The sequence below is a fragment of the Vespa mandarinia genome, chromosome 19 (assembly GCF_050613455.1).
Source record: "Vespa mandarinia isolate Hongniang chromosome 19, ASM5061345v1, whole genome shotgun sequence".
Taxonomy (NCBI): domain Eukaryota; kingdom Metazoa; phylum Arthropoda; class Insecta; order Hymenoptera; family Vespidae; genus Vespa; species Vespa mandarinia.
Window position 1 is genome coordinate 75,162 of NC_140828.1, and position 21,606 is coordinate 96,767.

The 21,606-nt window shown below is 31.5% G+C and overlaps 6 protein-coding genes across 15 annotated transcripts; 2 read left to right on the forward strand and 4 right to left on the reverse strand.

Annotated features, from left to right (window-relative positions):
* Positions 1-29: 29 nt before the first annotated feature.
* On the reverse strand, positions 30-4,080 carry LOC118449802 (2-oxoadipate dehydrogenase complex component E1). 3 transcript variants are annotated; one of them, XM_035884830.2, is made up of 13 exons: positions 3,767-4,080; positions 3,404-3,561; positions 3,097-3,316; positions 2,669-3,018; positions 2,324-2,545; positions 2,077-2,234; positions 1,735-2,002; positions 1,438-1,645; positions 945-1,357; positions 728-848; positions 438-626; positions 229-314; positions 30-169 (listed from the first exon to the last, which is right to left on the reverse strand). In XM_035884830.2, the coding sequence occupies exons 1-13, from the start codon at positions 3,945-3,947 to the stop codon at positions 56-58; spliced, it is 2,688 nt and encodes an 895-aa protein (XP_035740723.2). In that variant the 5' UTR covers positions 3,948-4,080; the 3' UTR covers positions 30-55. The 3 variants fall into 3 exon arrangements, with proteins under 3 accessions (XP_035740723.2, XP_035740721.2, XP_035740726.2); XM_035884828.2 differs by having other exon boundaries at positions 3,404-3,693; XM_035884833.2 differs by having other exon boundaries at positions 3,404-3,709; positions 3,767-3,871.
* Positions 3,607-8,987, reverse strand: LOC118449803 (mediator of RNA polymerase II transcription subunit 25). Of its 2 annotated transcripts, none has more exons than XM_035884837.2 (17): positions 8,920-8,987; positions 8,518-8,720; positions 8,236-8,281; positions 8,008-8,132; positions 7,683-7,902; positions 7,003-7,606; positions 6,580-6,872; positions 6,240-6,385; positions 6,002-6,164; positions 5,697-5,888; positions 5,422-5,616; positions 5,131-5,316; positions 4,975-5,034; positions 4,762-4,881; positions 4,533-4,691; positions 3,767-3,819; positions 3,607-3,693 (listed from the first exon to the last, which is right to left on the reverse strand). In XM_035884837.2, the coding sequence occupies exons 2-15, from the start codon at positions 8,637-8,639 to the stop codon at positions 4,545-4,547; spliced, it is 2,619 nt and encodes an 872-aa protein (XP_035740730.1). In that variant the 5' UTR covers positions 8,640-8,720; positions 8,920-8,987; the 3' UTR covers positions 3,607-3,693; positions 3,767-3,819; positions 4,533-4,544. The 2 variants fall into 2 exon arrangements, with proteins under 2 accessions (XP_035740730.1, XP_035740727.1); XM_035884834.2 differs by having other exon boundaries at positions 6,240-6,421.
* A 222-nt stretch (positions 8,988-9,209) lies between these two features.
* Positions 9,210-11,515, reverse strand: LOC118449813 (spermatogenesis-defective protein 39 homolog). Of its 2 annotated transcripts, none has more exons than XM_085662707.1 (9): positions 11,196-11,515; positions 10,969-11,125; positions 10,663-10,853; positions 10,421-10,557; positions 10,331-10,358; positions 10,124-10,268; positions 9,807-10,036; positions 9,533-9,709; positions 9,210-9,465 (listed from the first exon to the last, which is right to left on the reverse strand). In XM_085662707.1, exons 1-9 carry the CDS (start codon positions 11,205-11,207, stop codon positions 9,340-9,342), a joined length of 1,203 nt encoding a protein of 400 aa, XP_085518833.1. In that variant the 5' UTR covers positions 11,208-11,515; the 3' UTR covers positions 9,210-9,339. The 2 variants fall into 2 exon arrangements, with proteins under 2 accessions (XP_085518833.1, XP_035740770.2); XM_035884877.2 differs by having other exon boundaries at positions 11,225-11,514.
* Positions 11,516-11,816: 301 nt separating this feature from the next.
* Positions 11,817-15,494, forward strand: Fcp1 (RNA polymerase II subunit A C-terminal domain phosphatase Fcp1). Of its 4 annotated transcripts, none has more exons than XM_035884841.2 (8): positions 11,817-12,099; positions 12,211-12,439; positions 12,654-12,954; positions 13,028-13,272; positions 13,446-14,199; positions 14,305-14,472; positions 14,592-14,865; positions 14,925-15,493. In XM_035884841.2, exons 2-8 carry the CDS (start codon positions 12,213-12,215, stop codon positions 15,338-15,340), a joined length of 2,385 nt encoding a protein of 794 aa, XP_035740734.2. In that variant the 5' UTR covers positions 11,817-12,099; positions 12,211-12,212; the 3' UTR covers positions 15,341-15,493. The 4 variants fall into 4 exon arrangements, with proteins under 4 accessions (XP_035740734.2, XP_035740733.2, XP_035740735.2 ...); XM_035884840.2 differs by having other exon boundaries at positions 12,043-12,129; XM_035884842.2 differs by lacking the exon at positions 11,817-12,099 and adding an exon at positions 12,101-12,133 and having other exon boundaries at positions 14,925-15,494.
* A 149-nt stretch (positions 15,495-15,643) lies between these two features.
* Positions 15,644-16,896, reverse strand: mRpS17 (mitochondrial ribosomal protein S17). Its single transcript, XM_085662608.1, has 5 exons — positions 16,591-16,896; positions 16,360-16,487; positions 16,154-16,270; positions 15,975-16,051; positions 15,644-15,856 (listed from the first exon to the last, which is right to left on the reverse strand). The coding sequence occupies exons 1-5, from the start codon at positions 16,634-16,636 to the stop codon at positions 15,688-15,690; spliced, it is 537 nt and encodes a 178-aa protein (XP_085518734.1). The 5' UTR covers positions 16,637-16,896; the 3' UTR covers positions 15,644-15,687.
* Positions 16,897-16,966: 70 nt separating this feature from the next.
* Positions 16,967-21,530, forward strand: LOC118449808 (putative glutamate receptor). 3 transcript variants are annotated; one of them, XM_035884853.2, is made up of 11 exons: positions 16,971-17,726; positions 17,953-18,053; positions 18,205-18,288; positions 18,421-18,723; positions 18,792-18,898; positions 19,807-19,977; positions 20,099-20,334; positions 20,409-20,623; positions 20,728-20,984; positions 21,131-21,203; positions 21,279-21,530. In XM_035884853.2, the coding sequence occupies exons 1-11, from the start codon at positions 17,540-17,542 to the stop codon at positions 21,453-21,455; spliced, it is 1,911 nt and encodes a 636-aa protein (XP_035740746.1). In that variant the 5' UTR covers positions 16,971-17,539; the 3' UTR covers positions 21,456-21,530. The 3 variants fall into 3 exon arrangements, with proteins under 3 accessions (XP_085518720.1, XP_035740746.1, XP_085518721.1); XM_085662594.1 differs by having other exon boundaries at positions 16,967-17,726; positions 21,131-21,530; XM_085662595.1 differs by lacking the exons at positions 16,971-17,726; positions 17,953-18,053 and having other exon boundaries at positions 18,373-18,723; positions 21,131-21,530.
* Positions 21,531-21,606: the final 76 nt, after the last annotated feature.

The following is a 21,606-nucleotide window of genomic DNA, read 5'->3' on the forward strand; positions in this document are numbered from 1 at the left end:
CATTTGTTATAAATAAATAGAAAAATATAAACTTTTAAAAATACTTTTAATTAGTTTAAAATGTTTTTATCAAAAATGGTTTTCTTATAACTTCTTCTACTTCTTGTTGATGCAATTTGCCATCACCAACAGCCGGTGCTGCCATAGGAGGACGTCCACAGTATTTTAACTGAAAATGTAATAAATATTACTTATTTACTATATGCATTCACATTGTACGTAACTTACTTGTCGACCACATAAATTTTCAAAACGTGTTTTCACAAAATTCCATGCTCCCATATTTCGAGGTTCTTCTTGACTCCATATAAAAACTATTAAAAAATTTAATGTAGTATAATTCAAGATAATAAAATAACTTGATGTTAGTTTATGGAATATTAATAATGATAATAGGATAGTTTAATTCAAGGGATTCCAATATTTATTTTACTTACCTTTTGCATGATTATATTTTTGTATTTCTTCCATTATTTCTTGAACAGGAAACGGACAAAGACATTCTAATCTAATAATTGCAACGTTATTCTCTCCAATAGTCTTCTTATAATCTTTAAGAGCATAATAATGTTTACCACTGGTTAATACTACTTTATTTATTTTAGAAATATCTTCATCATCATTCCCTGAAATATATATTTTTATAATAATATATATTAGACACAGACATGAATTATCTTATTATATTTTAGACATATTTTACAATATACTAGTATATATTTCATACCTATAACAGACTTGAAACTTGTGCCAGGCTTCATATCTGTCAATGATGATGTAGCGTTCGCATGTCGCAATAATATTTTAGGTGATATTACAATTAATGGTTTTCGAAAATTTCTTATCATCTAAAATATATAATTTTGGATTTAACTTATAATTGGTTATACAAATACGCGATGTGAGGAAATAACTTTATAATCTGTTTATTTTTAAGGCCATACCTGCCTTCTCAATAAATGAAAATATTGTGCTGGTGTAGTCGGATTAACTACTTGTATATTAACATCTTCGCCATCAACTTTATCTTCATTGCTATTTGTAAGCTGTAAGAATCGTTCAATTCTACATGAACTATGTTCCGCTCCAGCACCATCATAACCATGAGGCAAAAGCATTGTCAACCCACTACTGAGCATCCACTTTGCTTCACCACTTGTTACAAAGGTATCAATAATAATTTGTGCCCCATTAAAAAAATCTCCAAATTGTGCCTCCCAAATAGTTAAAGTTGTTGGGACTGTTATGCTAATACCGTATTCATATCCCAGTACCGCTTCCTCTGATAAAATACTATTAGCTAATTCTAATTTTCCTATTTGTTCATCTGCCATAGAGTTTAATGGAATGTAAATGTCTAGAAGATAAATTAGATATAGTACTTTATTTTCTATGCGTAATGTAATATCATGAAAGAGAAAATTTAATATTACTCACTTCCAGTATTCTGATCGGCAAACATAGCATGCCTATGGGAAAATGTACCTCTACCTATATCTTGTCCACTTATTCTAACATTGTAACCTTGATGAAGTAAGGATCCTATAGCCAATGCTTCCGCAGTGGCCCAATCTAACTTTTCACCAGACATTAGTTTTTTCAATCGGCCTTGAATATGAGTCTTCAGCAACTGACGGTGAATATTCTGGAATAAGAAAATAATAAAATTATTCCTTAAAAATAATTTTTAATAAACTATATATATAAATATATTTTATTGGTATATATACTCACCAAATTTGTTTCTACATGGACACTTCTTTCCCCAATAAATCTTAGTAAATCTATATCAATACCTGTATCCCACTGAGTTATATTGGGTTCAGCTTGTTTCATTCCGGTCCATCTGCCTGAGAAGTATGATGCTTCTGGAACATAACTTTCAACTTGTTTAAGAGCTTCAGACAACCATTTATTATGTTCCTTCACAATATTTTCTTTTTTAGCCTTTGTCAGGATATTGGACTTGATTAATTTTTCTACATATCGATCCGGTACAGATCTAAGTAATTAAAAAAATTCATATTTTATTTTCATCAATTTGATGATAATGCTATAGTTAAACATTATACTTACGAACGATTTTGTATAATTTTATATATCCTTGGATTTGTGAAAGTTGGATCATCCAATTCGTTATGACCCCATCTCCTGAAGCAATTTATATCTATAAAAACATCTTTCTTAAATTTCCTCTGATATTTAAAAGCTATTCTTGTAGCTCGTACAACCATCTGTAAAATCATTATTTTTCTTTTAGCAAGTAGTAATTGGTACGTAAAACATTTCACGTACAAACACATTCGAATGATGATGTATTTACTTCTGGTTCATCTCCGTTTACATGAATTATAGGAGCTGCAATCATTTTTCCCAAATCTGTGCAATATCTAGACGATCTACCTCTAGAAGGTGGAGTTGTAAATCCTAATTGATTATTAATTATTAGATGGATTGTGCCTCCTATCTCAAAGTGTGGTACGTTACTTAATGCTAAACATTCTTGATCAATTCCTTGTCCTATATAAGCAGCATCGCCATGAATCTTTAAAAAATGTTAGAAGGCTTACACACACACACACACACACACGCACGCACCCACACACGCGCATATATATATATATATATATATATATATAATATTCAAAGTGAAATATGTAATAATTACCTGTAAGTTCAATACTTTATCACTCCACCATGTGGTGCGATCATTGCCATATGCACCATCCTTGACAATCTGCATGATTCCACGAGTTTTTCCCATGGAAACTGGATTAACAGCTTCTAGATGAGATGGATTACGGAGCATTGTAACATGTAAACTTTTATTATCAATTTCTAGATTTGTGGAAGACACCAAATGACTTGCAACATCACCAATAGCCTTTGCATCATCTGGAAATTCTGAGGATCCTTTAAGTTTACGAAATAATTTTTCTGGTGGAAAATTAAGTATTCCTGTTAAAAAATTTAAACGTCCACGATGTGGCATGCAGATAACGATATCGGTCAAGCCAGCTGTAAAGTAATAAAAAAAAGACTCTTCTTTTTGACTTCTTTCATTCAAATAATACCTTTATCTATATCCATACATACTATTTAAAGACATTTTAAAAAATTCGTGGAAAAAAGCCATCATGCTTTCTGCTCCTTCTCCACTATATCTTTTTAAGCTTACAAATTTCGCAGCTAGAAAATTATCGAACGCTTGACTTTTCAACATTTCTGTCACAATAGCAACACGCGTTTTATCATCCAATGATTCTGTTAAACATATTTCTGTGTTGTTAGCAAACCATTCCCTTTCTTCCTCAGTCTATTAGAATAATAATAATAATAATAATAATGAATTATGTTCAAATGGGCATAATTATTAAAATATTAAAAGTTGAGATATACTTACCTCAAGATGATTAAATTCCACACCAATATGGGAACAATAGACATCATTCAAAAACTTTAGTGCTTCTGAAAGAGTTCCTTCTTTTTGTTTTATCTTTAAAATTCCTTTGAAAGATACCTTGTCTGTTAGATTTAATCCAAATTGTTTAGGTTGCAATTCTGGAAGTATCATTTGTTTGCTCAATGATATAGGATTTATATCGGCTTGTTTGTGAGCAAACTGTCTATATGCCATAACAAGTCTATAGAAATTGCTATTTTTATATCGTATCTCTAAGTCTTCTTTTGACACTGAAAATTAATGTATCTAAAAATTTTAATCGTGGCATTCGAAAAAAGATATTGAATAGATTAATTTAAATACCTTCAAAATGTTTTTCTTGTTCTTTTGGTCTGTATCCATAAACGCCATTTTCACTGTGATACAATTGAATGACATTATTACGTTCAAAACGAATACATTTTATTTGTAAAATATTCCTATTATATTGTGTATTCCTTACTTTCAAAAGGAATTTTAAATTGACACATGATCTTAGTGCCATTATCGTTAAAAAAAGGAAGAAAGAAAAAATAAAAGATTGAAATCGAGAAGTAGGCCTCCTCCTCAAAGTAAGTTTCTTGCAACTGTCTGCTATTGGCTATCAATTAAAAACGACCTTACATGTGATAAGTTTTATCTGTTTATTCGAAACATCCGTATCAAAATATTGTCTTGGAGCTAATCGTTACATAGATTGCTTATTTGAAAGGAAAGAAAACTTCATCAGCGAGGGAAATGACCCAAGAAAAGTTGGATATCATAAGAGATAAAAGAATAATATTTTACAAGAGTTTATCATGTTATTTATTATATCTTATTACATTCGTTACTTATTATATAATCGCCATATCTATACTTATTTATCTCTTTAAATTATATCATAAGTAACGTCGTAATATAGAATTGTTTATAAGTAATACTTCTCAGTATCTTATTTTAATATATAAAAAAAAAAAAAAAAAAAAAAAGAAAAAAAGAAAAGAAAAAAAAAAAAACGTTCTGTACAAATATTAGGATTAAATCGACATTAAAATAAATATAATATTGTGATATTTTTATACAAAATAAAATTCAAAAATATAGTTACCTATACTATTATTTAACCGAGAAAATCATAATTAGATACATCATCGAATTGTTGATTTTGTGTATTATTAGGTGCCATAGGACGTGTTGTCATTTGTCCTCTTGGACTGACCATTTGTTGTTGTATTCCAAGTATTTGTTGTCTGTACTGAGGTTGTTGCTACGACGCAAAAAGTATATACAGATAACAGATCTGATAGATGATGAATTATCATGTTTAAATTTCATACCTGTTGTAACAAATGCCGCAAGCCAAGACTGTTCGTTGAGACAGGACGCATCATTCTTTGAGCATTAGATGCTTGATTTGCCATGGCAGCAGGAGCAATACCGCGTTGTGCCTGTTGAGCCTAATGACAAAATTAATATCAACTTAATAATTCAAATTAATAAAAAAAAATTTTAATCAATGAATCTTATTTATATTATTATTAATAACATACTTCGAGTTGCTGTTTATATTGCATTTCCTGTTGTTGCGCTACTTCTAAATTTTGTTGTATCTGTGACACCGGTGATGAGACAAACATTACTTTCTTTATGATTATTAACAAAACAAAATGTACATCTAAATGACATAATATTTTTCTAGTGCTTACATTAACTTCCAATTGTGATTTGTATTGTGCTTCTTGCTGTTGTGCAGCCTCTAGCGTTTGACGTAACTGTTGGATTTTTAATAAATTCTGATGCCTTGCTATCTCCAAATCATCGAAAGGTGGTCTTTGCTGACCAATAATACCTCCTGCATTACCACTGACTTGTGATGCAGCTATTCCTCCGCTCTATTAGTATATAATTTATACAATATAATTTATTGATTCGAATATTTTATTATTATTTTAATTTATATAACGACATAACGATTATTATTGCGATTTTCAGTATACCTGTAAAGTTAACTGATTTTGTTGAGCTGTAGGAGTTTGCAAAGTCTGCTGAGGTGTATTCGCAGAAACGACATTTTGTGTTATCTGTCCTCCACCCATTGTCATGGTGTTTGTTTGAGACATTAAAATTCCTCCTTGTGATATTCCTGTGTTAGGTATGGTACCAGGTAAAGCATTTCCAGCAGCAGTACCAGTCTATTTAATCAAGTCAATTACAATAACTAATAACGAATGATATTATACTTGCAAGCTTTATTTTTATTTCGTATACTTACTTGACCTTGTCTCATTGGACCTTGGGAAGTTTTTTGTTGTTGTATCACTTTACGGAGACGATCTACGAAAGCTGTTTGATCATTAGGAATGAAGCCCAAATATGTTCGTTTTTCTGCCGTATAGAGAAGTATAAGCACTTTTATTTCACATGCTGAACTAGGTGGTACAGATGTAAAATGGACACAGCCTGCCTGAAAATAGAATATGTAGGTACAAATATATAAATCGTTTTCTTCTTCTTTTCTTTTTTTTTTTTTTTTTTTGAAGACGAAATGAACATAATGATGTAAGAAATAATTTTTACAAATCCAGAAGTCATCATATTTGTTAATGATTCTAAAGCTTCGCATGGTGTTGGATGAAAAAGAACAGATTTGGAATTCTTTAAATAGGATCCACCAATATTTCCTATTAATTGCTTTGGCATCAGTTGCATTATTAACTTTTGCGGCCATGTATCTGCTTTCCTAATGATTCCATCAAAAAATAATTATTCCACATAGATATATGATTGTTCATAATTATGGATGAAGAAATCTTACAATTCTGGATCTCCATCTTTTGAATTGGCAGAAACTTGACAAGGAACATGCCTCGTTTGCTTCTGTGCATCGGCAGGATTTTTAGTTTTTTCAATCCATTCCACAACACCTTGCCAAATAGTATGTCGTTCTCTTGCAGTTGCGATCTGTTGATTTGAAACATTTCCACCACCTCCATTAGTCTGCAATGCAGATAGCAGAAGAGATACAGAAGAACAAAGTTCTTAACATAGATATATATATATAAAGAAAAAAGAATAAAAAGAGGGGAAAGGAATCATTAAGAGAAAATTCATTGGAAAGATGCACTTCTATAATAAAAATATTTATCATGAAGTACCTGTGCTTGAGGATGAGTAGCTAGTGGAGTTACAGAACATACTGGAACTGGGGCTTGAGATGCAGTTACTGTCGGTGGAACTTGAGTAGGCACAGATGGACTTACACACGATGCTGTGAGTTGTGGTGTTGCTTGACTGTGCGCCGGCTGATTTGAAATTGACAAAGACGCTTGTTGTTGCTGCTGTTGCTGTTGTTGCAGTTGCATGGTCAATCGTAATTGTTGCTGCTGTTGTTGGTTTATCTGCTGTTGCTGTTGCTGAGCATTTGCTGCCATGATATTACTGTTAACTACTGAAATGTGAATGTACAACGTATATATATATACATATATATATATATATATATATATATATATATATATATATGTAGACACGTACTATTTTATCATACATATAAATATTAATTCGCAGTAACATATTACCATCCATTCTTTGACCATACGGAGATACATTAAGCCCTAATGATGAGGGTGGTTGTGTTAATTGAGCAATTAAGGCGCTACTCTGTGCATTGGTGGGAGCATTAGCACTCGGTGGTATGAATGGTCTCATCCACCTCGAATGCGTAGCTCTTGCACCCACAGCTCCTGGATGATAATTCGGCGGGGCAGATATTTGAGGATTATAGGGCGGACGTGTAGCACTCATAGGGGCAGCCATATTTTGTGGGACCGACTGATGAACCGAAGAAATATTTTGAGGTGTTTGATTTCTGAACGTAGTAGCCTGTGATTGTGGCGTTGGTGCAATACTTTGTTGAACTTGGTTTGGATTTGGACTATCATTGCTTTGTAATGGACTGAGAGGAATTTGTGCTGTATTTGGTACCGCAGTATGGACTGTCCCTCCAATTGATGGACTCACAGGTCTTTCTTTTAAATTATAATTACGTAAAAGTACTAGATGTCGTGGATCCTTAGCATAATTCTTTGTTTGAGATGATTGCAGATCACCTCCTGCCTTTTCAAATAGTTTAAATAACGCTGGTATTTTTCGTGGAGACAATACGGATAAATTAATGTTTCTCTAAAAATAAAAATATTATTAAGTAGAATGATGCACAAGTAAATATTGAAGGAGAATTATTTAAAAAATGAGAGACCTCTTGGAAAAGGGCAGCTACTTGTTCTACGGTATGACCGGCAAATTTATAAGATTCTTGAATCACTGTTTGATATGGAGGTGAATTGCAGATTAAAATACAATGTTTCTGTGTTGCACTACTTGGTTCTCGTCTTAACAATAAATCTTCAAAGCATTGCAATGCGGTAGCAAGACCTTCTCCAATGTTTGCATGTGATTCTCCTTTTCCACCGACCATTCTAATGATTATAACGTTTTAAGTAAATAAATTAGGATTGTATGTGTGTGCGCGCGCGCGCGTCAAAACAATTATATTAAAATAATAAATATAGAATTTGACATACTCAAGTTTATCCAGAACAAGTAGTAATTTATGAGGATTCACATAAGGCCCAAGAGTTTCTGTACAAGATGCCGGCAAACAATCGGCAGCATGATATAATACTATCCCATAAAGTGTAGTACTATTCTGTTATGCCAAGAAGAAAAATATTTCAGATACAAATATTATCATATAAATTGTTTATATAAAACAAAATGGATATTATGAATGGATTTATGAATTCAAATACCTCTGCGACATATTCTCTATCTTCTATGCCACCTTGACTAAAATACCTATGGATAGAAATAAAATCGATTTAATGAATTATATAAATATAATAGAAAGTCTATATATATTTTCAATCTTTCAATAAAAATGCCTTATGTGATTTATAAAATAAGCAATGCGATATTTCAATGTCTTTCTCCCTCGTACATGGCAACGTATAAGAACGTAAAGATAGCGTAGTGTTGGCGAATATTGATGCGCGAGTAACTCTGTATTTTTTAATTACAATAACATTACTTACTCTAATGTGGGTATTAAATAATTTGTTTTGAGATCATTCAGATATGCTCCATTTACAGCTGTTTCTTCAATAACAAATATAACATCGGCTTGTATGCCATGCTCAGTAGGTCCAGCAACCATGTTTTTCAATTAAATAATCTATTGCTTCAAAAGTGGATTCAAAAGGAGCGTAAAAAATGAATTAGAATACTTTAGAAATATCTGTAAAGAATATAATATAAAAATTAAATTTAACCAACTCCAACTCAAACTCCAACTCTTAAATCTCAATATAATAATAATGAAATTTTATATCAATGCTATATGATCTTTTATTTATTTTTGATTTTTATTTTTTATCACTTCATCCTTATTTTATCGTGTATAACAAAATAAATATAATCTTTATGTTGAAATTTACCCGTAAAACGCCATGACAAAGAAATATCTAACCTTCTTTCTAAATTTGCATTTCCATTTGAATTTTCAGGATGTTCCTCGCTATTGCAGCGCCCCGTAGTGACCATATCATGAAAGCAAAATGGATTTGACGGTTTTACCAAACATAAGTAAAATTTATCAATGACTAAATAAACGTACGTAGTAGAATGAGGGATAGACATTTAAGTAAAATTTTGTCTAGTTTTTAACAACGATTTTATTGTTAAGTAAAATCTTTAATTACATAAAAATAATATTTTATTATATATTTTAATATATATTTTATAATCATAATTATCAAGGGAGAAAATATTAATAAATATATGTACAGTGGTACGTGTACGACCTAACCAAATTTGCAGGATTATATTAGAATAATATTTGAAATAATAAAGAACTATTAATTTTTCCACTTGACCGAAGGAATACGCAAAGCGCTTGTAGCATAAAAATATTCTTCCGATTGTGGCTGAAGTTTCCTTTTATATTCCAGCAATGCCGTTTGATCTCCTTGCATCACAAAAATCTGAAACCATATTTGTTCGTAAGTAATAAGGTTTCCTTTGCAAAATATATTATTATATTTTACATACATCTATGGCAATTCTGTAACAATTGAAAGATTTGGCTAGTTCTAAACGTTTGTCAATATTGTCTACATATTTTAAATATTGTTCAAGAATATCAAGCGGTGCCTGTGCTCTGTGGAATAATTTAACAATATCCTCTATGGGCAGAGATGTTTGTAATTTTTTATTTCCAAGCCAGCCCTATTATTAGAGAAACAAAATTAATCTAGTGAATTTTATGTGAATATTATTTAAGTAATAAATACGCGAGGTCATTCATGCATTAGAATATTATTACTTTTGTCAAAAGTAGACGATCAATAGTTTCCCATTCGCCGAGCGATGCTTTAACCTCAATTACTATTTTTTGGTATTGCTTAGGCGATATATCATGTTGTTGAGAAAACATGACAGCTGACTGCGAGGAATGTTTATCGTTTTTACATATGTAACGTAAAAAATCAAGAACCGACCAATTTCCCTCTATTTTTTCACTATTCTCTGCATTTCTTAATGCCACATGCCAATCTATGAATGAGTCTTAATTAATATTTAATTAATATATAATATTAATTATCATAAATAATTTCATATATATTTTTCACACGTACTTACCTAACAATTGAATATAAGAATGAAGAAACTGTGTTTCTTTACAATCAACTAAATTTAAGAATTGTGTCTTGTAGCAGTTACGAAGTTTTTGCAGTAATTTATCACAATCTTGAGTATTCTTTAGAATAATGTGCAGATTTATCATCTGCAATTGAAGAAGCTTGTATCGAGTAAAAACTATTAAAATTTTAAATAGATTATACTTACTGCAGAATTTACTAATTGACCTAGCATTCTAAAATCAATATCAAAATTATTATTGAAATATAAGAAAGTAATTGGCATTGGTATACTTACGATAAAATGTCTGTAATTTCATTTGTTTGTAATTTAGTAGAGAGATAATGTATATACACATTCACTACTTCTGGTCTTTCAGCTAATAGACGGTAAACTAAAGATTTCTTCAAAGTTTTTATAAGAAACAGAACTATCTAGAAAGCAAATATATCAAATGTTTCACAATTGATATGATTAATAATCGATTGATATGATTGATAAATGGTTTAAAGAAATTGCGCGTGTATGCGTATAATTACTATTAATATGGCATTCCCATTTCCACTTTTTACAGCTGAATCTAATAATGCTGTCTTGCTAGCTAATGATTTGTACTGTTCCAATGAATAAGATTGTCCCATTAATATCCTTCTAAGAGTAACATCTGGTTGTGTTTGAACGTCGTCATTGGGTCGTTGATCTATATTTTGGATTTTATCTAAAGCTAAAACTAAGATATAAATGTGATATTTGGATTTCATATATTCATCCCCATCATATATATATATATATATATATATATTATAGTTTAACGTTTGTTAAAGATATTATAATTTTTAACATACTGCAATGAAGTGTTTTTTCAGAAATGACAGAAAGTAGAGGTTTCAAATTTTCTAAATCATTATTAGATTTGATATAATTTTTAGATGTTGAGAGGAAGGAAACATCAGTACCCAAAATCTCTGATTTAATATCTGAAGCTTCGAACGGTTGATCTACCTGTTGTTAAATTAATGCAATAACAACAATAATAATAAAAGTATTAATAATAATAATATAGAAATATTACAGAAAGAGACATGGAATATATTTGTTAACCTCGTTACTCTCGAAGCAGAAAAAATTTTTTTCGATGTCGTCCCAATAATTTTCCTCGTCTTTTGTAATGCTCATATTGACAGGAAATAAATTCAATTCGTTCGATACAATTACAATCAGGAAATCTTTTTATACAAGTGTAGTTAACAATAAAGAGCATTGTGAAGAATAGGTCGTTCGTAATTAATTGTCAACATCCTGTTTGAATGGAAACGTAAGAACAATTAAGTTTTTTTTTAAGTAACAATTAATGTGTCAATATTTATTATTGAAAAGTTTTCGTCATGAATTATAAATATCATTCAGACGAAGTACTCTGTTTTTCTAAATTTGTTCGATCATTTTCATGTCATGTTCTATATTACCAACAATTTTGTAACTTAAAATTGACGGTACAAGAAATTTGACTGAAATAGTATTTATTCGATGTAACACCATTAGTCAATTAAAGAATTCCATATTCCTTCATTACCCATTACAATGGGTAATATCTATTATAAAACTTTGATAATATAAATAATCTTTTACGAGCATTATTTTCATAGATTTAAATCTTAGCTCAGCTTACAAAGCGACGTAATGGACGGTGGTGTGCGATTCTCGTTTCAACCAATGGGATGACTCGTCTTAGAGAAAGATTTTCACCAGCAACTAGTTCCTCGATATAATTAACACGATACATAAGTAAAAAGAGACGCAATTTATAGCAAAGCTCTGTTTATTATCATCAATGAAGCTTTTTATATTTATCTTCAAAATATAACTTTATATGATCGTGCCTAATTCTAATCCCATATTATAAATCTCTATAAGCAACGCCATCTGCAGAACGAAGGAAAGGAAACCAATATGGTTGACATATAACCATTAAATAGGTGCTTTGTGTATTTACATTCTTTCTTTAAGCAAGTTCGATTATTTCGTTTATAAAACTATTACGAATGTTGAAAATATTTTAATGACTAAATGATTAAATGATTGAACAGCCATGGCAACTACGGAGATAATATTTCCTAATGAAGAACAACCAGCAAAATTGTTGAAATGGAGAATTTGCACGAATACTACGGTCTCAGCCGGTAGAGTATTGTTTTTTTATCGGAACGTAACGCCGGAGAATGAAGAAAGTAGCAGTCCTGAAAAGAAATTTCGAGCCATACGATATGGCCGCATTACAAAATTATTGTTCAAGGAAGGTGACATCATAAAACCTGGGTATATTTTCCTTAACCTCTATATTATTACGATAGTTTCCATGAACGCACTTCAAATGTTTACATATTTTTATATATTCTTATTGTACTTATCTGTTTCTTTTATATATATATATATATATATATATATATATATATATATATACTTATGTTTTCCGCATAAACTTATTATGCTTATAATTGTTCAGTACCTGGATAATTTGTTAGTGTTTTAGGGAAGTGATATTGATACTGGAAGGATGCAAACATCCTACCGTCATGAAGGATTTGTGTGCAGAATGTGGTGTAGATTTAAGAATAGAGGGAAATGGAAAAGATGGAGGAAATATGATTTCTCAAGCTGTTGTACCAATGATACACAGTGTACCTGAACTTAAAGTATGTCCAGAATTAGCAGAAAAAATTGGAAAGGAAGATGTACAGAGACTTTTACGAGATCGTAAATTGGCTTTACTTGTCGATTTGGATCAAACAATTGTTCATACAACCAATGATAATGTGCCTCCTAACATGAAGGTTATTAATAATTTTTTATACGATATAGTAACGAGATATAGTAACGTTATAGAAATTATTTGAATATTTTTAGGATGTTTATCATTATCAACTTTATGGTTCAAATTCTCCGTGGTATCATACACGTTTAAGACCAAACACTCGACATTTTTTGTTAGAGATGAGTCGTCTATATGAATTACATATTTGTACATTTGGAGCAAGGAATTATGCGCATACAGTAGCTTCTTTGTTAGACAAAGATGGTACCTTGTTCTCTCATAGAATACTTTCAAGAGATGAATGTTTCGATCCGGCATCTAAAACTGCCAATCTAAAGTACGGTTATATACTGATACGTCTTTAATTAATCCTTGTATGTTTAATTTTTTTTTCTTTTTTTTCCTTTTCTTTCTTTCTTTTTTCTTTTTTTTTCTTTTTTCTTTTTTTTTTCTTTTCTTTTTTTTTTTTTTTGCATGAATTTAATTAACAGGAAACGTTATTCATAATAGGGCTCTATTTCCTTGCGGAGATGACATGGTGTGTATTATAGATGACAGGGAGGATGTATGGCAGGGGTGTGGCAATTTGGTACAAGTTAAACCTTATCACTTTTTTCCTCATACCGGTGACATACATGCTCCACCTGGACTAGAAAAAAATGATCCTGCAACGCCCATATCGACTTCTGCGAAAGAGGCACGAAATAAAAATAATAATAATGGCATATTAAATTCAACCGATAAAGATTTATTAAATAATGACGCTAAAGACACGGAAAGTGTCATAAAGGAACATGAAAGTGTAGTTACTATATGCGAGGAGTCGAAATGTCTTAATGACGATACAAAAGGTACAAGAGACAAAGAGAAAAATATTGATATGACACGGTCAAATTATGCGGAGAAGCAATCGGATAATGATATTGAACGAGTTAAAGAATTAGATAATAAAACTTCAAATTCAAAGGAAGATAGAGGACAAGAGAAGGATGGGAAACGTAATGAAAGTAAATTTATAGACGAGGATGAAGATGATTATTTATTGTATTTGGAAGATATTCTTCGAAAAATACATGCAGAGTTTTACAACAACGTAGAAAAGGAAATTGGTCAAAAGTCGTTAAGAGTTATTATACCTCGTGTAAGAGCTCAAGTATTAAAAGGTATTTGCTTGACTTTCAGTGGATTAATACCTACTCATCAAAAGCTTAATCAAAGTCGTGCTTATAAAGTAGCAAGGGCATTTGGAGCAGAAGTGACACAAGTAAGACCTTTATTTATTAATATATTATTATTATTATTATTATTATTATTATCATCGTCGCATAGATTTTGTGCACGTGCATCATAATTGACTAAAATCCATTAGGATTTGACGGAAAATACTACACATTTAGTTGCTATTAGACCAGGAACTGCAAAAGTAAATGCGGCCAAGAAGCGAGGCGATATAAAAATCGTAAATCCAGATTGGCTCTGGGCATGTGCAGAACGTTGGGAATACGTTGATGAACGTCTTTTTCCTCTCACCACAAAGGTACATGTCATTTTATTACAAAGGATAATATGTATAATCCATCGGTTAATAATAATTATTTCGCTCGACAAGTTATTTTTCATCAGACATAATGAGACAATATAAGAAATATTTCTTAGGCACGTGCCTCTAGGATACCACCTGCTCATTGTAGCAGTCCAGAACATATAGAGGAACAGAAGGACGAATTAAAAGATAAATTTGCAGATAGTATAAATCCTTTGATGTCCTTTACTCAAGAAGAAATAGAAATAATGGATAAAGAAGTAGAAGAAGACATGGAAGATCAAGATTTAGAGGTTTCCCTTTTTGATATAGATGATATAGATAATATTGAAGGTTACAGCAAAAGGACACATGGAAGTAATTACAATTCAGAGGAATCATCAAACGGTAATATTTCTTTTTTATATTCTTATCGATAAATTAATGATTAACATTTCTGATTACAGATGAGGAATGCAAATCGTTTAAAAAAAAGAGAAGAATATACAATAGTTCCGATGACATCGACGACGACGACGACGACGACGACGACGACGACGACGACGACGACGACGACGACGACGACGACGACGACGACGATGACGACCACGACGACGACGACGACGATGACAACGAGGACGACAACGAGGATGAGGATAACGACGACGACGACGACGACGACGACGACGACGACGATGACAACGACAACAACGACGACAATGATCTTACAACGCGTTTTAGAAGAGGGGAAGACTTACCAGATGATCTAGACCTTGATGATAATTCCCAAGATTCTGTAGATCTTGAACCAATTGAAAATGAAGATGATAGAGAATGGAATGCTATGGGAGCTGCACTTTTGGAAAAATTTCTTTCAGAATAATATGTTATAAAATAATTCAGCAATTTAATTTACTATATTATGCAGTAATTAAAGCACTTTTATATTTCAACGATTTATTAATTGGAATTTGTTGAAAACGATGAAAGGGTTATGTAGTTATTATATATGATTATAAAATTTATATGATAAAAAACTTTTCCTGTGACATTTTTTAATTTGGGAAGAGAACAATTATACTTGGCATTGCATGCAACTTTATGAAGGGACGATAAAAATAATATCATATAATGATGAATACTTTTTTTAAACAAAATCCACAAAGTATAAAATAATTAACAAATAAATTATTATTAGAATTTATTTATATTTTAAAATACATAAATACATTATACTCCGTATGGTTCTTCAATATTTGGATCTTCGTGGTATTTGACGTATGTTTCTTGATACGTAAAATCTCGTCTATCTTTCGTGATTCCTCTTGGAGGTGCTCTATCATAATCAAAAGCATTTTTGGATTCACCAAATAATTGATTGGCCTCCTTTATATCATTCCTGATTTAAAGTACAATTACATTTAAATGAAAATATATTAATATTGATATTAGTATAGTTTATATATATATATACATGTATGTAGACAATGTGCATATTCAATTGAAATGATACTCGCCTATACTTGCCGACAACAACTTTTTTACCAGTTATAGGATCTGTAATATCACCCAATGGATAAATAACATCTATAACCTGCATAGAAACGTTATAATTATGAGAATGAAATTATTTAAAAATACAAAAATCAAATACTTATTAATATTATTATAATTGATAGTATATATTGATGTATACTTTGTGGGTAATGAGGCGCGTTAATTTTTCAGGCAATAACTGTATCAAAACGATATCTCCTACGTTACATTTCTTGTCTGGATCATGGGCATAGATGAAGTCATGCTTTTTGAAGTACTACACAGCGAAAATAAAAAAATAATTTTTTTCTTTTTTGAAAAAAGTACCTTCAATATATTTCATTTAAAGTTAAAATAGTATCATACCATATAAATACGCTGATCCAGCTCAAAACGCGGTACACATACTTTTACAGCATTTTGCTTTATAGATGGCAAACACTTTCCAAGAAAATATCGTAATACTTGTTTACCTGATCCTGCCATCGTCCCTTCTTATTTCACAATAAATAATAAGTAATATAATAAAAACCAAATAAAAGCATAACCTCTTTGATATACAGAACAATGATATAATATACGCAGAGTTTAACTGACCAATGGTAGCCTTTAAATCGGGAACGACGAGATTGGCGCGAAACATTCAAATTGTTATTGTAAATATCGACATCGAATTAATAAAATTGAATATATTAAATATTTTTTATTAAAACAAAATAAGGAACGTATCTGTTAAAAATATATTCTTCGTGGAATCATAAGAATGCGTTGTTGTTCAGAAAAATTAAACGATATAATTAAATATGAATTGAATCGATACGTTTATTCAGAACGATTATATACTCTCGATCGAACTTATATTACGTGCAAATAAAACGTCAAATGTTTGTTCGACAGATTGAAATCGACCGTTAACGTACTCTGATATTAATAACAGACGTTTAGAATCTTTCCGTGTCTTTATCATTTTCTAGAAAAGTTAATATCTTTTAAGTAGTAGTGATAAGATAAAGATTGCAATTAATTTTTAAATGGATACGATTGAATGAATATTTGTTTTCTAATGTCATTTTGCGATCGTAAAATATGAATGCCAAATGAATGTTAAAAAGAATGCATTTCTTCGAAAGGCGCAACATAGTATATGTTATGTATTTACTAGCTTGGCAACTATCGGTACATATAAAGTGTATTATCAGTGACACAGATTTACAATAGTTATTTGTATCTAAATGACATCAAATTCGATTTCGTTATTTGATTATACGTTTGTTCCATTTATCTACCAATGCAGAGGAAGTATTTATGATTGTACCTATTTATGATCTACTGTACGGACTTTTCTTATAGGCGTCTAATAATGCCTATTTACGGTTACATTTTTTATGTAAATCAGTACCTTTTTGCCACCACAAAATGATTTCGTACTTGGTAATGGAAGAAACGAATATGTTATTATTCATTTATTAAAGTCGTAAAAATGACAACATTATATCGTCTATGTTCTTCGTGAAAACACTATAAAAAATTTCATTCGCGGACAAATATGTTATCGGACAAGCTCGACCAGTTCCTTTTAGGGTGGATTTTAATAGGAGTACATATAACGCGAAGTCAATTGATGATTAGACCGGTTTACGTTTACAAACACGTTATACGCGGGATGCACGATTACTTTAATAATACGTGCATTATACTTTTACACGATACTCCAAATGTTATCGAGAGTACAGGTGAGTCGTACAAAATGTGTGAGTTTAACAAAATTTAATTCTAAATTTCAATTCTCAGATTTATCCTTTGAATCTGTCAAAATATCGAAAATTGAAATTATTAATAGAATTCGAAATTATTACAAAAAAGCAAAGCAAAGAAAAGAAAAGATAATCATTGGATACGGTATAATTGTATGTGTAAAGATTAAGTAATGATCTCTTTATTATTATTATTATCTTATAGATTTGGACGAGGCGGAAGAATTGTTGGCACTTCAAAGGTATCTCAGTGGTACTCTTCATATTCGTACGGCCATCATGGATTTTCATATGTTCAAGACACGAGTGAGAATGTCGACTTTGTCATTTTTTATCGGATAGACACATATGTATAAACTTTAATGATTCTTCTTTTATTTATTTATTGCTTCTTTTCCTTTTTTGTTTCTTTTTGTTTTTTTTTCTTTTTTTTTTTTTTTTTTTTTTCTCCGAATAGGTGGGTACAAGCTATTATCACATAAAAAGGCCACTCTTCGTTTTATTGAATGATTACAACGATACGAGGGACGAGCTGGCACGTGTAAATGATTTCATACACATATACGTATAAAAGAAAATAATTAATCTTCGAAATAACTCGTTACAAATAATTTGAAACTTTAAGGAACCTACGAAGGGAAACATAGCGACTGTTTATTTTACCAAAATGTAGCAGGTTTCTACGTGGCTGGCAATGGAATATCCAACTTGGTTGCTCTTCTTCAGGAACGAGACCCAAATCGAGATGTTTTTTCGTAACATTTATATACCGTTCAATTGCCAATTGATGATAACTCGAAACAATAAAAACGATGAGATGATCTTTGAGGTCTATCAAATTGACAAACAATCGAAGATCAGGATAATGAATTTTGGCTCTTGGGATAGAATAAATGGTTTCAAAGGACCTACGTTGGGCCTCTATCAAAGGAGGAATGATCTTCATGGGCATAATATACGTGTTGTCATGACCCACGTTAGTTTAATTTCTTGAAAATCAACCTATAATTTGCTATGTCGTTTTCAATTCAAACAATTTTATAGGATCCTCCGGTATCCTTGATATATCGTAACGAGAAGAACGAGATAATTAAAGTGGGTGGTTTCTTCGGGGAGTTGATGAAGTTACTGCAGGAAGGCATGAATTGCACGTGAGTAGTAAAGTTTTTTTGTGTGTTTGTGTGCGTGCGTGCCATTTAAATGGGATAGAAAATATGAGAGAGAGAGAGAGAGAGAGAGAGAGAGAGAGAGAGAGAGAGAGAGAGAGAGAGAGAGAGAGAGAGAGAAGAAAATGAGCATACGATCAAAATGTTTCGCTTTAATCCGTTTTTTTCTTTTTATGTTCGTCTTTCTCTTTTTTAACACCATTATTTCTCTGGTTCCGTCGTTTCTCTAAACGTTCCCTAAGGTCTTCCAATAGTTTGGCAGTTTCCTTTCTAAAATATTCTTCTTGACTAGCCGATGATTTTTCTTCGAAAATATCTCTTTTCCTGCCATCACCGCTTCTTCGTCGTCTTTCCGAATACAATCTCTCATTTTGCCATAAAACTCGGATTTTATCGGTCCGACGTAAGAAGCATTCTCTCGCAATTCTACATAACATTTTTCTTACTCATCAAGCGCAACTTTCATCATCCCGTTGATTTGTCCTTCTATTTCATCGTGTCCTTTAATTTATCATTTTCTTTTCTTTTTTTTTTGTTTTCTCTCTTTCTCTCTCTCTCTCTCTCTCTCTCTCTCTCTCTCTCTTTTTTTTTTCCTAGTCGTTAGGCGGCTTTATAATATTGTCTATTGTGTGAATTTGACGTGAATCGCGCGACGTTTTGACAAAACGCATAGAACTTTCTATACCAGCCGCGATATAACGATCGTTTATTCGTTTTTCTCCCTTTTTATAGAACATAGATCATTATTCGAAAAATAGTTATTCACAATTAGACCAGAATGAAACGTTTTACTTATCTTAATTTCTCTTTCTGTCTGAATTATTGATATCTCGAAATTTTTTACGTCAACGAAATGAATAATATATTTTTATTTACGTTTATTCTCTTCGTAGATTGACTTACATAGAAACAGATTCTTGGGGTTTAAATCTGTTAAACGGAACCTGGACTGGTGCCATAGGGATACTGGTAAAAAACGAAGCTGATATCGCTGGCATGGAATTAATGATGACGTCTGACAGATTGGATGCCATCTCCTTCACTACTCCGGTTTTCTCCACGAAGTATGCCGTAATTATATCGATAATAGAATAAGACATTCTTTAATGTATATCGTTAATTGATTGTATCGTAAATCTATTACACGTACATGTATCATTATGTATCATTACATTGTCATTTAAGATGCCGTACATTCATCAAAAGACCGGATTCTACGTCTATCAAATGGCGAGCTTACACAGCACCCTTCGATGCCTACATTTGGTACTTTATAGGCTTGCTGATACTATTGAGCAGTGGAATGATATTGATGATCAAAATCGTGGTTAAATTGGTATCCTATAATGAGGACTCGGAACATTCACCGTCGACATTTTCGGAGATAATGTTTTATGTTTTCGGGGTATTTTGTAGTCAAGGTACGACGTATAGTTAAGAACTTACGTACAGTAAAGATATTTACGTATTATTTTTGGTTCGTAAAAAAATATAGGTATGGAACAATCGCTGTTAGATCCAATTCGCATGGTACAATTTGTTATTCACTTAACCGCTGTTATCGTTTTGGCCGCTTACTCGGCGGCACTCATAAGTTTTCTGGCTATCAAGACTTTTGTTATGCCTTTCACGACCATGGAGGGTCTTCTCAAGGATGGTACCTATCGATTTGGAGTTATTCAAGAATCCGCGGATTATTCCTTCTTTCAAGTAAAGAATTTCTCATCGTTAAATCATCATAATTATGCGATCATTGGTTTTTTTATATACTGGAGAAAAAAAAAAATATCGTCATAAAATGTCGTCATTTTTAGAATACAACGGATAAAGTGCTCAGCGTATTGTTTGCTAATTTATTAACAAAAGAGACCGATTTGCCTATCAATTATCTCGATGGTCTGAGCCGTGTTTGCAAGATAGACAAGTATGCCTTCATGGCGATGGATAATATTGCAGCGGAATTGCAACCAAAGCTTACTTGCAGCTTGGAATCTCTCGACACCATAACGCAAACGACCATAGCTATGGCAGTCCCTAATAGAAGCCCATACGACGGTATTATCAATGCCAAGTAAGAAGATTTTTCATTCAATCTCTATTATCTCTATTTTCTTTCTCTTTATTTTCTTTTTCAATTTTTTTTTCTCGGCTAAAAGATATCGTCCTCGTAAAGCTTTTATTTCTAATGATCATTTTATATTTTATTTTTATATGCAGCATTCTGACGTTGAGAGATAGTGGAATACTTCAACGTTTGCTTAACACCGAATGGTCCAATCAATTTACAAAGGTAATACGCTATTTTAAAATATATTTTCAAATGTTAAAGAATATAAAAGGTACAATGTGCTTGTACGTTTTTCAGCCTAAAAGCTCTTGGACGTCGGTCGAGCTTTTCGACATGGTGCCGCTATTAATTTTCATGTTTTGTGGCTCCGTCATTAGTTCCTTTTTACTTTCTTTAGAGTATATGATACATCGACAAGTCGCGAATAATAAGAAACTGCGAATCGTACGAAAGAGACGTGTGAAGATATTTTAATATTAGATTTTAAATAATTTAAACGAGAGTGAACAATATGATTAATCATCTTTGTGTGCATGATCGGTCCGTGAAGAGGAATAAACATTTTATTTGTTTTTTTTTTTTGTTATACTTTGAGATACGTATAAATATATATATATATACATAT

Bases quoted from the DNA above. Each gene is read 5' to 3' on its own strand.
- LOC118449803 (XM_035884834.2), bottom strand. From the start codon at position 8,639: ATGGTTGCTGGACCTACTGAGCATGGCATACAAGCCGATGTTATATTT. The intron at 7,607-7,682 runs GTCTCTCATTTT...TTTTATTTTTAG, and splicing joins TAGCTGCCCTTTTCCAAGAG to AGAAACATTAATTTATCCGT. The intron at 4,692-4,761 runs GTATGAAATTTA...TTTGCGTCGTAG, and splicing joins TGCGGCATTTGTTACAACAG to CAACAACCTCAGTACAGACA.
- Fcp1 (XM_035884841.2), top strand. From the start codon at position 12,213: ATGGCAACTACGGAGATAATATTTCCTAATGAAGAACAACCAGCAAAA. The intron at 12,955-13,027 runs GTTATTAATAAT...GAATATTTTTAG, and splicing joins ATGTGCCTCCTAACATGAAG to GATGTTTATCATTATCAACT. The intron at 14,473-14,591 runs GTACATGTCATT...AATATTTCTTAG, and splicing joins TTTTTCCTCTCACCACAAAG to GCACGTGCCTCTAGGATACC.
- LOC118449813 (XM_035884877.2), bottom strand. From the start codon at position 11,299: ATGAGCATTACAAAAGACGAGGAAAATTATTGGGACGACATCGAAAAA. The intron at 10,854-10,968 runs GTATGTTAAAAA...TTTATATCTTAG, and splicing joins TGAAAAAACACTTCATTGCA to TTTTAGCTTTAGATAAAATC. The intron at 10,359-10,420 runs GTAAGTATACCA...TATTGATTTTAG, and splicing joins GAAATTACAGACATTTTATC to AATGCTAGGTCAATTAGTAA.
- mRpS17 (XM_085662608.1), bottom strand. From the start codon at position 16,636: ATGTTTCGCGCCAATCTCGTCGTTCCCGATTTAAAGGCTACCATTG. The intron at 16,488-16,590 runs GTCAGTTAAACT...TTGTGAAATAAG, and splicing joins CGATTTAAAGGCTACCATTG to AAGGGACGATGGCAGGATCA. The intron at 15,857-15,974 runs GCGAGTATCATT...ACTTTAAATCAG, and splicing joins GTTGTTGTCGGCAAGTATAG to GAATGATATAAAGGAGGCCA.
- LOC118449808 (XM_085662594.1), top strand. From the start codon at position 17,540: ATGTTATCGGACAAGCTCGACCAGTTCCTTTTAGGGTGGATTTTAATA. The intron at 17,727-17,952 runs GTGAGTCGTACA...ATTATCTTATAG, and splicing joins AAATGTTATCGAGAGTACAG to ATTTGGACGAGGCGGAAGAA. The intron at 19,978-20,098 runs GTATGCCGTAAT...TTGTCATTTAAG, and splicing joins ACTCCGGTTTTCTCCACGAA to ATGCCGTACATTCATCAAAA.
- LOC118449802 (XM_035884828.2), bottom strand. From the start codon at position 3,947: ATGGCACTAAGATCATGTGTCAATTTAAAATTCCTTTTGAAAGTAAGG. The intron at 1,646-1,734 runs GTGAGTATATAT...TTCTTATTCCAG, and splicing joins TCCATGTAGAAACAAATTTG to AATATTCACCGTCAGTTGCT. The intron at 849-944 runs GTATGGCCTTAA...TATATATTTTAG, and splicing joins TTCATTTATTGAGAAGGCAG to ATGATAAGAAATTTTCGAAA.